Source organism: Lissotriton vulgaris, chromosome 3_1 (genome assembly GCF_964263255.1).
Source record: "Lissotriton vulgaris chromosome 3_1, aLisVul1.2, whole genome shotgun sequence".
NCBI classification, from domain to species: Eukaryota; Metazoa; Chordata; class Amphibia; order Caudata; family Salamandridae; genus Lissotriton; species Lissotriton vulgaris.
The window spans coordinates 940106804-940122971 of record NC_141689.1 but is presented as its reverse complement, the minus strand read 5'-3'; the positions used below and the strand labels follow the sequence as shown (position 1 = coordinate 940122971).

The following is a 16168-nucleotide window of genomic DNA, read 5'->3' as shown; positions in this document are numbered from 1 at the left end:
AATATGATCAAACGAATAATCCCCACTAACTCTGATAAGCCTCAATTCCAGAAAAAGCACAGGCCATGCCTTTAAACGGACTACGTTTAGTCACCCAAGTGACATCATGCAACATATCATTTCATGTTTACATTAAAAGACCTGTTACCTTCAACTCTCAAATTTACAAGAAAACATCACTAGCTGACACCAGCTTTCAATTTTACGCCAGGTAAAAGCTCACTTTTCAGATTTTCATGCTACTGCCCAGGCAGCATTGCTTTCACATGTAGACGGCTATTCCCGATGCACCTCTTGTATACTTGGAGAGTCCCTAAGCCTCGAACTACAAATCAATTTGTATGACATAATCCAACCTTGATTGAAGTACTATCATGGTCTCTTTAACGTCATACCATCTTCAATATCGGTTTCATCATTTGTAAAGTGATGATGACAAAATCATAACCTGACTTAACACATACATTGGCAATTTCCTGCTACTACAATACCATGGAAGAGTGAAGCTGCCAAAATAAAACAAAGACACAACACAGAGGCAAGTATTATCATGTCATACCACTAGAATGGAGAACAAAACCTCACTGAGAAATAAAATGGCCTGCATAGAAAACTGCTTAATACCTACCTGTGCAAAGACCACCTAGTCCAGAGGTATGATGACAAAGCGTGTGCACAAACAGTCATATCTAGCATACCATTCTTTAATGGTCACAAGTTTGAATGGATGTGTACAGTGACAATAGCTGTTCTGCTATTGTCATTAATGAGCTGTGCAATCATTTGAAATTTTCATAATCTTGAGGTTTTTTTTCCCCCAACATGCCCGAGATACAAACACAGGACATTACTTTAAGCTTTGTACCGGTTGTTCGAAAACATTCATCTAAACATCTTAAATCTAAGGCCAAAAACGTTACTCGTCTGTTAAGACAACTCACCCACCATCTGCTAAGTCCAACAGCTGATCCAATACTGACTGTTTTAAGATCAATACTGCCATCAGCTATTGTCATTTGTTGCTTCCCGGAGCGCTGGAAAAGTTCCTAAATACAACTCAAATTAAGGTATACAAATCAGTGCTGCACATTCCCTAAGCAGCAAGGAAAACGAGACTAAGACTGGAGCTTGGCCTTCGTAGGAAAGACCCGATAGGCCAGGGGAACCTGCTAAATTTATACATTAAGACCTTGAGGGCTCCGGAAGGCTTACTCAGATACCAACTGAGGTCTGTTTTCTCGGAGACCGGTAGAGCATGGCATACTAGTCTTGGCCAGGCAATCACCATCCTAAGGATAGAGGCAAACAAGCCTACAATCATCTAAAATCCCTCAATCCTCCTGGAAGAAAGTGGTGAATAAGCAGGTCCTGGAAACATTATTTGCTCTAGACATCGAATCCCTCAGCCCCAGCTTGCGCACAGAGCCACTGGGCAAATCATATAGTCTGGGAAAAGCTCAATCCTACTTATAGGAGGCATTGTCAACAGAAGTTCGTAGGAAAATTCATGAGACTTATCATGCTAGGCATCACAGATTTAAATCCAGCGTGGACTCGTAAGGGGGAGAATACGGAGCGCAGGCTATGCTCCTATGTTAAAGAATCCTGGCTACACCTTTTGTGCTGCTGCCCCAAATTGAACAATGAGCGTCGGTGCCTTCTTCATCTGTTACTCATTGCAAACGGACCAAGGACCTTCAGGGAGGCCTCGCCCTTGTGTTTCTCTAATTCGACTGCAAGAAACCTAGCAAGACTGGGGAAATGTACACATTTAATCAGGATTGCTATAAAGGACGTGTCACAAGGAGATGTCTCTCTTGTTTCAGTCTCATGACTTTATCCCTATTTTGCAAACTGGGGTTTACAAAATGGTGAATGCGACAGGACAAACCACCCCAGGCACCAGAGGCCAATACTTTTAACCAAAGCTTCATCTCATAAATTCAGAGTTTAATGCCCTAGTCTAAAATTGTTTTACAGGTACATTCCGAGAACATGCTTAAATTAATTAAGGGATGTAAGCCGTTCATAAGATTAACAGCATTGAAGGGTTGAGGAGGGGCTAGGGTCAGAGGTGAATTGTTTTAACAATTGAATCATTTTTAACAAAAGTTGCTTCTTTTACTGTAATGATTTTAATTAATCGAACAGTTCATACATTCATTCATTCAATAAGCTTGAACACAATTACTGTGATTATCGTAATATATCATTTATTTTAAATTTTACATCATTACATTTATTAAGATGCCTTTGGTTTGGAGCGTTTTTAAAATAAAAACACCTCTCTCTTTACCCAGTTTGCAACCCTAAGGAAATGTTTAAATACTGTAGAGATCAGTTTTAAGAAAGGGCAAATTGAATCAAAAGAACGTCTGATAAAGAGAGAAAGCAATCTGTACATTTCAAGACAGAATAAATAGAAGCTTCAGTTCTGTGCTTTTCAATAAAAAAAAATCGGCACAGCAAAGACTGCAAGGCCTAATCGCCAAACATCTATAAGGCACAGGCAGCATGGGCGTCTTTCCTGAGCATACTTTGGCCGGTTTTGCCAGCGGATGGAGAGGAAAAAATTAAGTTTGCAAATCAACTGGTCTGCAAAATAATGCTTCTCCAATCGCTTTTTAAATTAACACCGAACAAGAATGCCTGAACAGCAAAAAAAGGAACACAGTCGGAATGACAGGGAATGTACTTTCGTTCTGATGTTTGCAGAATCTGAAGTTAGTCAGAATCTTCATCGTCAAGATACTCCTCTGCATTACTTGAAGTTCGCACTATACCTAAAAAAAAAAAAAAGAAAGTAATTGCCACCAGTGCACTAATCAGTTGTAATGCGATAAGGACAAAGCAAAGCATGATTGCACCTATTAGGCCTATCTATACCAATAAATCGGTGGTAAACACGGCATTGAGTGAAAATCCTTGCCCAACGCTTAAGCGCAGTTAGTTTTATATTATTATATAAAATATTTGAGCGCATTTGGTTGCACCGACAAATAATAACGGCTGTTAACTATCTGCCCCTGAAATTACAGGCCAGAGTAGCAGGTAAAGGTCCATAATGAGGAAGGGTAAATAAAAGCAATTGTTGCCACACGTGCGGGCTTTAACCCCTTCGCTGCGGCGGCTATTCCGCCGCAGCGCTAAGGGGGTGGGGCGGCCGCGCGGCGGTTCCGTGCTTGTGACGGAAACGCTCCGTCACGGCTCGCGGGTGAGCTGTGCTTGTGACGGAACGGTTCCGTCACGAACCCGCCCGCCCATTAAATCGTCAGCCCAGGCGCGGAATACGCGGCGAGCAGGCCGTGACGGAACCGTTCCGTCACAAGCACAGCTCACCCGAGGCTTGTGACAGAACGGTTCAGTCACAAGCATGCAAGGGGTTAAGGCTAACAGCCTCTTGACCACTTTTCATTAGGCCACGAAAAGTAAAAACATAGCAAAGCTTGCCTTTTCTGCAGCAGCCTTGTTTCTATTCAGGTGCTACTTCTGAAAAAAGAGCTGCTCTCCTCTTCCTGCGACGGGATACCGGATCCACTCCATGCCTTGCTACAATGAAGCCTCATCAACAGCAGAAGTAGAGACAAATTGTTTTCTTTCCCTCTAAATCTGTTGTTCCTTGCATTTGTTTTCATCAAGGCAGGGGGGTGGAGCCAGAATCATCCTGTATAAGGGAAAAGAGATAGGCATTTCTTTCCGTTTCAGCACCTTAAGAGAAAAGCTGTGGTATTTCAGTACTTTGTTGAGGATCCACTTCAATATTTATTTATTTATTTTATTTACTTATAGAGCACCCAAATTACCCCCTAAGAGGTATCTTCGCGCTGTAGTAAGAACAGCTGTCAGAGCAGAACAGGTGCGGACAAGAAGAAGAGCTCAATCGTAAGTAGTTTTCTAAACAAAATATATCCTGGGCACTTACAGAGATGAATCGGGAGTAACATAAGGTAAGCAGCCGCTGAGGAGCAAAGTGTGAATCCACAAGGACAGGGTTCAAGTAAACTGGAGAGATATTGGGAGCCATTGAATTCTCCACTTGCGGGCATAGAACATTAGCTACAGCCAACAAGGAGTGCAGTCTGATTGGCTGGCCAGCTCCCAACATTCTACTCCCGATTCTTGCACATGTAATTACATTTCCCACAAGCCAAAGGATCCGAGAAAGGACCTGCCACTTTCTTAGTTGAGCTGCTTATCACAGCAATTAGTGAAGTAACCATGCAAGCATACATTCATGGATTGATTGTCCCAACATCAATAAAGACAGAGCAGACACCTCTCTACAACACTTCATGCCACTCACGTCTAGGAGTGTTGTGGCTCACTGGTTAGTGGCGGCAGACCCGGAAGCAGAGGATGGCCCGGGACCAGGGTTCAATTCCCGACGCGGCAGGGTCGTGGACCAAGGTCAGCGGACTCGATAATTCTCGCCTCGGTGCCTACTCTAACCAGGGCTCACACTCGGCAACTCTGGGCATTAGCTTGCCTCATCTCCACAATGGCCCCCCACATACGCCGGGGATGCCTGGTTTTACCCTGGAGATACCCAGAAGGGTCCATCTCACAGGGAAAGCCAGGACGGGTTCCCCAGCGGTCTACAGCGCGGAGATACCCCATGTGGGGTGATTCATGCGCTTTACAAGACATCATTACATTACATTACATTACTCCACTCTATGTCACTCCACTCTACAGCCCCAGACTCTACTTCACTCCACTGTGGACAAATCCCTCTATGCCACTTTACTCCACCCTACTCCCTCCACGACACTATGCCACTCCATTCTACTCCATTGTATGCCTCTCCATGCCACTTTACTCCACTCTAAGCTACTCTACTCCATGACATTATATGCCACTATACTCTACTACAATCTGCGGTACAACATTCTACGCCCCTCCATTCTGCTCCCTCCACAACACTCTACGCCACTCCAATCTTTGGCACTCCAAGAATCTCCATTCTATGACACTCCACTCTGTGCCACTCTCCTCTATATCACTAATTTTTAGCCATGCTGAACAGCAGCCATGCTGCAGTACAACATGGCTAAAGCATATTGGCAAAGCCAATAGCGGTTCTATAGACGTGTCCTATTGGATTTGACAATGCTTATTTTTATTAGGACATTCACAAACTATATAAAAGGACAAAACAATGCAGGAAGAAAATCCTTCACTTCGGTAAGTGCCAAAGACAATTAATGGATGTGTTATTTGAGTGAACATTACAGACTAACACTGGGCATCAATCACAACTTGCAAGGGCGAGAGGCAAACATTAATGCTAGTCGTGGGTTGACGTCATTGGACCACCGGGAGAGGAGTCATGCTCCAGGTTTACTCAGATATGACTCATTCTGGTTATGCTGATGCTCCAGAAAACCCTGCAGGGTATTTTAGAGGTTTCAGTTTTAAATAATGAAATTTTAAAAACACAAAGTAAGCAGTTTAAGATTATGACTGGAGAGCTGACACAAATTAAAGGTCTACTGCCGTCGTTAGTAAGGCCAGTAGAAGCCCATCAGAAAAGAATAGCTGGGGTGGGGAAGAAGTTGTAAGGAATAGCCAATCACAGAAGGATGAACCAATAGTAGATATATCATGTTGCCCAATGATTATAAAAAGATACGGGAAAAGGAGGTATAATAAACAATACATTCCAAGGGCAAGAAAGGGGAGGAAAGGTCCACCTAAAAGTCACCCCTTAAGGCAACAGGTTAACGGGAAAGGGGGAAAGTTAGAACAAAGGCCAATTGGTAGGGCAGTGACTCCAGAGTCTAAAAAGATGAGCTTTGCAGAATGAGGAGTAACTACTTGTAGTCCTGAGTTACAACCTAGATGGATAAAGGGAAAATGAACCTTAAAGTGTGCAAATGCTAGGAAACCTTCGGGGGAAAATAAAGAGATATTCGCAGGAAGAGGGTTGGGTATGTCCTCAGGTGTAGGTCCTAGCAACCCAAACTCTGACAGGGCCCCTAAGAAGAGTAGTATTGTTGTGGCACATGGGCAAAGAAGGGAAGAGAGGATAGATGGATACCCACCAAGTTTACATTTAGAACGACCGGGGGACCTCTGGCTCTTTTTGGAGCCTATTGGACAGGGTAAAGGTGGGTAACTAATCCCTCTAAATCGTTCTCAACTCCTCTCTTCTTTTTCTAAATGCCCAAGTCTACGATACGTTAGCTCTGAGGACCTTAAAGGAGTAGGGTTTTTAACAAACATTGAAGGGGGAAGAGGTAACCAAAGTTCTACTTCACTTTGCACCAGTAAAAGTAGCCTTGGAAGAAGCCGAACCTGAGATGTCAAAAGAAGGCATTAGAATAGTAAAAAGAGAGGAAATGCTGACTGATTAACAGGGGAAGCTTTTCTCAGGAACTTTGCTAGGTTGGGTGATCGGCAAATAAGAATGATCATCTCCAGTTGAAGTAAGAAGGATGATCTTGAAATCACAATAGCCCCCAAGGACTTAGGGTGGGGTGATGAATATGTGCTGACCGGGAATAGATATAGAGAGCTTGCATATATGGAATGTGAAGAAAATGGGATTTTGAGTGATATTGACTAGGAGTTGGGGTCGCTGCACAGCCTGTCTATAGTATCCTGGAACGATAATGGTTATAAAAGAATAGTGCTCCAGGAAAGTTTTAAAAAGATTCTAAAGAATACTGACATTGCGTGTTTACAGGAGACTTGGCTGTGCGACGAAACCCTAATAACTGAAGGATTCACCTATCACGTAAAGCCAGCAAGAAAGAACACATCTGGCAAACCGTCGGGGGTCAGTTGATGCTAGTCTCTACACAGTTTGCTAGGAAAATAGAATTCCTTGAATTTAAATGTAAGTGGGTGTTAGGTAGTAGAGCTCTGACATCGAATGATAATCCATGTTACGAAGGTATATGTATCGTCAACGTGTATATCCAGAAGAAGGGAAAAGGGAAAGATAACAAGGCATACCTGGAAAGCCTAAAAAAGGATTTAGAGGGCCTTTACGATACCTACCCAAGAGATGTCTTTTGATTTTAATCACAGACTTAACCCCTCAAAAACAGATTCATGGTCTAGAGATTTGTTAAGAGCTTACAATATAGAGACCGCTAAGTTCCCTACAGTGACATTTTGCATCAAGATGTGGCACTTGGACAAATGTTGGGTTCCCCAGGTCTGGTGTGTGTAAATGGAAGAATGGACACAGATAGACCGGCTAAGCGTACTTTTACAATAGGGCAGCAAATGTGTCCGATAGATTATATGTTTTTAAAGGCTTGGAGCTTTGAACTAGTTAAACATTTTAAATTAGCAGGGGTGGAAGGTAGTGACCACTACCCATTGTTGTTGAAATTATATGCAAAAATTGTGCCGCGGAGACAAAAAGCCATACAACTAGAGGTAGAATACCCTAAGCGACTAACAACTCGTTTTACAGAGGAACAAATAAAAAACTAAAAGGAAGTCCAGCTGAAATTCATATTTGAAAAATTGTTACTAGAAGAGGGTATTGCCTGGGGAACAAGTTACTTAACTTTGGTAACGATATATCTGTAAGAAACAGTAGTTAGTATTAGATTCCTTACCTTAGAATATCCCCAGGCGTCAGACTGGATCCGGAAATTTTTGCGTAGCAGTACCCTTGCGCGTGGGTAGGCGTCGTCCGCGGCTCAGAGTCAGTCGTCGGCGTCGTGATGACAATGGAGTACTTAGACGCCAGTTCTTAGACACAGCTATTCCGCGCCAGAAACGCAGAGCCATGTTAAAAACCAACACAGGTGCCATTGAAACTAGGGCCCTGAAAGGGGATGACCTTAACCCTAGATATCGGCTCGCAGAACGGGGAGGATGGGTGGGGCGGTAAGGAATCTAATACTAACTACTGTTTCTTACAGATATATCGTTACCAAAGGTAAGTAACTTGTTCATCTGAAAGAAACAGGTTAGTATTAGATTCCTTACCTTAGAATAGATACCCCAGCAATACCAACCCCAGTGGTGGGTCTGCGAACCAATAATCACACCAGAAAGTCCTGGAGGATTGAACGGCAAAAGAAGCCATCCCTCCGGACTTGGCTGTCTTGGCAGTAGTGTCTTGCAAACATGTGCAGCGATGCCCACGTAGCTGCCTGACAGATGTCCTGCAAGGGGACTCCCTGGCCCAGGGCAGTGGTAGCCGCCGTGGCCTGAGTGGAATGGGCCCTCAGCCTAACAGGAGGCTCCTTCTTCGCTAAGGAGTAACAAGCCTTGATACACAAGACGACCCACCGAGAGATGGTCCGCTTGTGCACCGCCCATTCCCTTCTTAGCGCCCACATAACCAACAAAGAGTTGGCCATCCACCCGGAACTGGCGTGTGCGATCTAGATAGAACAAAAGCACATGTTTTGGGTCCAGACGGTCGAGCCGCTCTTCCTCTTTTGAGGGGTGCGTTGGTGGAAAGAAGGTGGGCAAGGTGATAGACTGCCCGATGTGGAAGGCCGTGACAACCTTGGGCAGGAAAGAGGGTCTAGTCCGCAACACAACCATGTCCGGATGGACGGAAAGGAGGTTTAGATGAAAGAGCCTGGAGCTCACTCACTCTCCTGGCAGAGGTGATGGCAACCAGGAAAGCAGTCTTTAGAGTAAGAAGGCGGAGAGGACAGTTGTGAAGTGGCTCAAAGGGAGCGCACATCAGATAGGTAAGAACAAGGTTCAAGTCCCACTGAGACATCACAAACGGGACAGGGGGAAACATGTGTGTGACGCCTTTCAGAAAACGAGTTACAATAGGGGACTTGAACAAAGATGGTTGATCAGGCAGCCTTAGAAAGGCTGAAAGGGCAGAAAGGTAGCCCTTGACAGTGCCCAGAGCAGAGCCCTGCGGGGCAAGAGAAAGAAGGAAGAGAAGAACCTCAGAAAGAGGGGCAGAGAGAGGATCCATAGCCTTTGCTGTGCACCATGCCACAAATCTGTTTCACCTGCAGGCATATATCGACTTTGTGGAGGGACGCCTGGCTGCCAGAATAACATTACAGACTTCAGGAGGCAAGTCAAATGGCCTCAACTGTCACCGCTCAATCTACAAGCATGGAGGTGGAGACTGGACAGGTTCAGGTGGAGGACCGTCCCCTGCTGCTGCTACAGAAGGTCCTCCTGAAGAGGCAGACGAACCGGGGGAACGACTGACATACTGAGTAGCTCGGGATACCAGTACCTTCGTGCCCAGTCCGGAGCCACAAGGATGACTTGGGCCCTGTCGCGTTTGATCTTCGTGGTATAGGCATAAAGGCGTACAACAGACCGCAACTCCACTCGACGAAAAGCGTCTCCGAGCGAGTGCCGCCTTGGAAATTCCAACGCGCAGAACTGATGACATTGCGCGTTCTCTTCGGTGGCGAATAGATCTAACCAAGGCTCTCCCCACTGCAGAAAGAGACCTTGCGCCACGTCAGAGTTCAGACGCCATTCGTAATCCATCATGCACCGGCGGCTGAGTTCGTCCGCCCTGGCGTTCTGAGAACCTGCCGGGTGTTGAACCACCAGGGTCACGCCCTGATGTTCCAGCCACCGACAGAGGCGCAGAGCCTCCTGGCAGAGGGTCCACGACCCCACCCCGCCTGGTTTGTTGCAGTACCACATGGCGGTGGTGTTGTCCGTGAACACCTGCACTACACTCCCCCCGGACAAGGAGGAGGAATGCCTTCAGTGCTAGACGAATCGCCAGCAGCTCCAAAAGGTTGATATGGAGCCGGGACTCCGCCGGAGACCAGAGGCCTCTGATCTCCGCTTCTCCCATGTGGCCTCCCCAGCCCTGGCGGGACGCGTCCATCACAACTACGTGCTCCGGTTGGGGAAGGGAGAGGGATCTGCCGCTGACCGAATCGCGGTCCGTGAGCCACCAATGCAGCTGTCTCGCAGTGCCCTCCGAGATCAGGACATGGTCAGACAGGTTGCCCTGATGCTGGGCCCACTGAAACTTCAGGTCCCACTGCAGAGCCCGCATCCGCCATCGGGCGTGATGCACCAGAAGGATGCAGGAGGCCATCAGCCCCAGAAGCCGCAGCGACAACCAGACCGAGACTCGGGATAAAGGCTGAAAGATCGGAATCGGAATCAGAGCCTGAATATCCCGATCCCGCTGTTTGGGAGGATAAACCCGAAACTGCGTTGAGTCGAGAACCGCTCCGATGAAGAGGAGCTTCTGTAAGGGGCACAGGTGTGACTTCAGCACATTGATGGAGAACCCCAGCTGGTGCAGGAGGTCTGCCGTCGTCTGGAGGTGGCTGACGACTGTCTGGGGCGAGCCCGCCTTCAACAACCAGTCGTCGAGGTAGGGGGAAGACTGAAACCCCTAACCTGCGCAGATGAGCTGTGACCACCGCCATCACCTTCGTGAACACCCGTGGGGCGCTGGTAAGGCCAAAGGGGAGCAGGGTAAAATGAAAGTGCTTGTGGCCTACCGTGAAACGCAGGTAGCGCCGGTGGGCCGGCAGGACGGGGATGTGGAAATAAGCGTCCTGCAAGTCCAATGCTACCATCCAGTCTCCTGGGTCCAGGGCAGCTAAGACCTGAGCCAGTGTCAGCATTTTAAACTTCTCCTTCCGGAGGAAGCCGTTGACGTTCCGTAGATCCAAGATAGGGCGTAGGCCGCCTTTGACTGACTGAGGTTTTTATTAAGCGCTCGAATGCCGCGGCGTCTGGGCGCCTTTCCCCTTCTTACCAGAAAGTAGTGGGAGTAGGAACCACACCCTACGTCTGGCCCAGGAACGCGCTTGATGGCCCCCTTGGCCAAGAAGGAGAGCCTTCCTCCTGCAGAAGTCGCAAGTGATCCCCTGACACACGGTGGTATTGCGGTGGCATGGCTGGAGGGGTCGCCTCGAAGGGGAGGGAGTAGCCCCTTCGGACGATTTGCAGCACCCATCTGTCCGATGTGACAGTGCGCCAGTGGAGGAGGTAATGGCGAACCCTGCCCCCCACTGGCGTCACATGGGCCTGAATGCACGGACTAGGAGGGTTTTGAGGCGGATGCTGCAGGGGTAGGTGTGGACTGACCTCGCCGTTGTCCCCGACCGCCGCCACTGCGGTTTCCACAGCCGCCACCACGTTGGAAATTAGTCTGAGGTGCGTGGCTGGCAGTACGTGTGGGGGCGCCCCTTCCTTGGCCACGAAAGGAGCGAAAGGCACCCGTTTGCTGGCATGGGGCCGAGAGGCCCAAGGACTTGGCCGTAGCCCTGGAGTCCTTAAAGCGCTCAAGCGCATGGTCTGCCTTGTCGCCAAAAAGGCGACTGCCATCAAACGGCATGTCCATGAGTGTATTCTGGACATCGGCCGAAAAGTTGGCGGACCTCAACCAGGTGTGGCGAAAAATCGCCACTGTCGTTGCCATCGCCCTGCCCAGTGAGTCGGTGGTATCCAGCCCACACCGGATGGAAAAAGGTGCTGCATCTCGACGCAAGGGTTTGGGCGAGGAGTCGGAAGAGCGATGACGTCTCTTCGACTTCTTGCGCTTACCTGACGACTTCGAGCCCGAAGACTGATGGTGACTCCCGGAGCTATGATGGCTCGGACCCTGCGACCGGTCCCTCGACCTCCGTCTGGACCAGAACCTCTCGCGGCGCGGGGCAGGCCTTGTCGTGGTGGTCGACGCCAAAACAGTGAAGGCACCGGCAGTGAGGGTCGGTAACCGACATTAGTCGGTCGCAGTCCTCACAGGGTTTAAATCCAGGCATCCCTACCGGCACCGTTCGGAGTCGAAAGACTTCGAAAATGATCAAAAGGGATCGTAAAAAGTTAGTCAAAAATTGACTAAGGTACCACTTTCTCCGGATCCGTAAAAGCCAGTATTAGGCAAAAGGAAAGAAGCCTAAGGGGGAGACACAACGACCATCTGTTGCTTAGCCTTCAGAAATTGAGGACAAAATATAAAGCAATTATTAGAGATAAAAAAAACTTAGAAGGACAGATGGCGGGTGAAGTTACTCGTAAATCCTACGGGCTTTTTCAGTGCTCGGTGCCGGAGGATAGGTGGGTGGATTATCTGGAGGAAATATATGGGAAATGGCCAGGGATGGAGGAAATAAATATCATCGTATGGCCAGTTGTAAGGGAAGAAGTAAAAGAGTACTTCTCTCCCAGCCATATTAGAAGTATAATATCCAGGTTAAACCTAACTCGAGCCGCCGGTCCTGATAATCTGCCCGCTTTGATTATAAAAACGGACCCAAACTGGTGGTCAGAGTTATTTTCAAATAAGTTCCAGGGGATTCTTAAAACAGGGGACATGCCAGATAGTTGGAAAGGGGCCACTGTAAGACCTATTCATAAAAAAGGTGATGTAAACTCCCCTAAAACTACTGTTTAATAAATCTCCTGGACATAGGCGAAAAAGTGTTTGCTAAAGTAATACTGGGTCTGCTCAAGGACTGGACAGAGGAAACCCAGATAGTGCCCCCAGAACAGGGAGGGTTTAAAGAGGGTCATTTGACGGTTGATCAATGTTTTGCTCTCTGGTCCATTGCGCAGCAGTCGATCGAGCAGAGGGGCAATTTGTTTTGCTGCTTTGTGGACTTCCGCGCAGCTTTCGATCTGGTGAACAGGGGCAGCTGTGGTCAACCTTGTTGGGGTACAAAATTCAAAACGATTTGTTGGCCCAGATACAAGCCTTGCACACTAAAAATTGGGCCCAGATAATCCTGGACGAGAACGGAGGATTGTCCAGGAGGATCCAGATTGGTAATGGGCTAAAACAGGGGTGTGTGCTTGCCCCCTTGCTTTTCTCCCGGTTTTTAGCTGACCTTCCCCTAGAACTAAGAAAGGTTAGAGGGGTTAGCCCGAAACTAGGAGGAAACCATATCCCTTGTTTATTATATGCAGATCTGGTCATTTTGGATCAGACGGAGATTGGTCTGCAAAGAAAATTAAACATGTTTAAAGAAAATTGCCAAATTAAAAAACTAGTTGCGAACATGGAAATGACCAAAATCCTGTGTTTTGGAAGAAGTTCTCCTGGTATCTGGGCATAGAGATGCTGGAAAAAGTGACAGAATACAGATATCTGGGGATGTGGTTCACGAGTAGACTTTATTGGAATACCCATCTTGATGCACTGAAATTGAGGGCTTCTGCTTCCGTGAAGGGATTAAAAAGATGTAATAGTGTATATGGATAAAAGTCTGACAGATCGATGTTAAAGTTTTTGTATGGCGCAGAAGTACTCTTTTTAAGTGGCAAAAGTAGATAGGATAAATAGGAGGGGAATATCCTAAAATGTTTGTTCTCACTGCCAAGTTAGTCTATGGTACAGGCAGCAAGATTAGAACTGGGAACCACTGCATGGAGCATCATAGCCTGTATGTTTTTGTTACGTTTCTGGCAGCAGCTGGGTTTGGGTGAGGACCAAAAAATCTCACAGTGGTGCAAGAATGAAATTGCCAACAGTGAGCTGACTTGGGCAAAAGAGACAAGAGCCTCTATTGGTGTTACATCTAAAGTGGGGTCCTCAGTTCCTTGAACATAAGTTAGATAAGAAAGATCTTAGGATCTTGGGATTAGAAGTGTCTAGAACACTTGACCAAGAGTACTTAACACGGAAAGTTCAGTCTCCCATATGGCCGTAGCATGGAAAATGATCTACATTACCCCTATATCGACAGGTTACCTAGCTGCCAGTTAAGGCATGAAGTGTATTGGCTTTTGTAGTTTGGTTTGCCCTGTTCCCATCATGCACTGGGACAGGAACAGACTAATTTGCATACAGCCAGGTTCTGAAACTGGGATGGTGCAGTGAGCTAAAAAACGGTGTTGGATCTAGCCCTGATCTCTTGACTGGGTGAGAGTTTTCTGCTTAATTCAGAGACTCTGTCCCTCACCACCCCTTGGTGTGACACGTGATGGCAGAGTCCAACGCTGTTGGCAAAAGGTGCTGCTGTTCAAGCTTTACCGATGCCGTTATCAGAACCGACAAGGACAAGTCTTCCGCAGTGCTGGATGTAGTATTGAGGACCATGATCCTTTCCAAGGATTACTCATTGACAGTTAAAATGACAGCTCCTTCCTACCTTAATGTACCAACATTGGTCCAATGTTCAATTTAAAGCAGAGCCGCTTTAGCCAGAGTTTGGGTCAGCTTAATTTTATAATATCAGCTCACTAATACGTTTTTCGCTCCAGTCTGACAGACCAAACACGTCTGGCATGTCAGTTTCTTAAGGTGATCTTCAAATCAACCACATCTAAGAAGTAAGGACGCTCTATACAAGTCAAAAATATTACTGTCGAATACCTATAATTTTGGGATGCATTTTGTTCACTAACTGCAGAGTTTACTTACTCATCATTCTTTTATCAGAGTAACACGTGCAAGAATTTTCTTTGCAGCTCTTTTGAACATAGTTCTTTACGAATCTTTATTTTGCGAACTTGATAATAAAAATGCAAGATGCACAGAATTTCTCAAATAGTCTGAAATCTAGCATATTCTAATAAAAAATTCATGTTATTTTCATACGGTTATCTCTCAATTTATAATGTGATATAAAGAAGAGAACAAGTGCCAGAATGCAAAGGGAAAAATGCTAGGCTGCATCTACCCACACCTGAAATCGGTAAAATTATGAGCTTTCACCAAATGGACAAAAAAGTAACATAATATATAAGGTCAACTTAGTAAGGACGACAGCGACATTCAAACAAAGAGTAAGGACTAACAGAATACAATGCCAGTTCAATTTAGGCAACACCAATCACGCAGATCACAGCTTATACCTGTTCCTTGTTTCTTTTTGAGTAAAGAAGCGCACTGGGCATTCGTGGCCATATCCAGGGCGAGTTTCTTTTCATTGTTTTTCAGGTCTGTTCGTGCACCTTTTCCAAATGAAACAAAGATATTTAATAATTACTAAAGAGTGGGAAAACAATTAAGATCGTTGAACAAAGGAGATTTTTGTACTCCTCGAAAGTCACTAACACGTGAATTTAAATGTCAAATCGGACATGCGACGAAAAATACAGTAGACTCGGTCATACAGCTATTATAAAGTACAGAAGTACAACTCCGTATTCTTTTCCACATTGTTAAAAGAATAAACGTTTGGAAAAGTAACAGATAGGTCTTTTAAACCTCTGCTTGACAAAGCAATAACATTTCTGTGCTGCTCTTTTTTTTTTTTTTTTTTCGGCAGCCAAATTTTGAAATGTGGGAGAGTACTTCAAATCTGATGAGTTGGCAGTGTGTGGGAATTTGAGGATGCGATTTGTGTCCCGCACCAACATTACCCGCGCAGCAGCACTGAGCAGATGTGTGGAGAAGCTGCTTCAGCAGACCCCCTACTGAATCCTTTTTGAGATTAAATGGTATTCCTGACTGAGCCGAAACAATAGGGTTAATTCTAGATGTGACAAAGATGGGTGCCATAAATTGCAAGAAGAGAAAAATACGAATCTCCATGGTGTAGTTATAATAACTAAAGGGTCAACTAAGACCCAATTAATATGTAAATATTAGGGACCTAGAAAATTGAAAAACATTTTAAGTTTTTAAACATTTTTAGTCAAATGCACATCTAGAATTTGATGTCTGAAAATGTTCAAATCCAATCTTTGGTTTACATTTTACTGACATTCCTTATTTGTAGGTCTCATGTTTAAACAGAGAAGCAAGTTCCACACAATTCTTATTTCTATTCATTCCACTATTGCAAATGCTAGAATTAGAATGTTAGAAGTTTAGTGCACCTACTGGGACGCACTAGGAACCCAAAGCATCCCCAGCAAATATTGTCATAGCGAGAGAGCGCAGCAAGCGAGGCCAACCACTACAAGGAAGGCTTGGGAGGGTCTCCACCAAGAAAATTTGGAGAAAATGCCAAAAATGGTGCATTCCACAACACATTTTTCATTATATAATCAGTTCTATTAGCTTTTAAAGCTAGTAAATGATGGGATTACAGTGTATCAGGATACGACAATCTTTATTCGGGCCCTTCAATAGTTTCCTCACTATCACACTCCAACAGTGCTCTCTCCATAGCCCCTCTCTCACATGTATTCAATTTATTTTATAGCACCTGTCATACCAGATTATGGTGTCGGAGCACTTTACATCAAACAAACAGAGACAACAATATGTGTGCAAGTCAGTCTATAGAAAATGTTACATACGACACAGAGTACTACCAGGTGAAGGCATGTTTAGGTC

At 45.8% G+C, this 16168-nt stretch overlaps 1 protein-coding gene across 1 annotated transcript in view; it reads right to left on the bottom strand.

Moving 5' to 3' along the window:
* Window positions 1-2191: 2191 nt before the first annotated feature.
* OSTF1 (osteoclast stimulating factor 1) overlaps window positions 2192-16168 on the bottom strand; it is a 221111-nt gene continuing 207134 nt past the window's right edge. The window contains exons 9-10 of the mRNA XM_086961283.1: window positions 14737-14835; window positions 2192-2783 (exon numbers count right to left, since the gene is read on the bottom strand). Of these exons, the coding sequence (XP_086817409.1) occupies window positions 2725-2783; window positions 14737-14835 (158 nt within the window). The 3' untranslated portion in view covers window positions 2192-2724. The remainder of the gene's footprint in view (window positions 2784-14736; window positions 14836-16168) is intronic.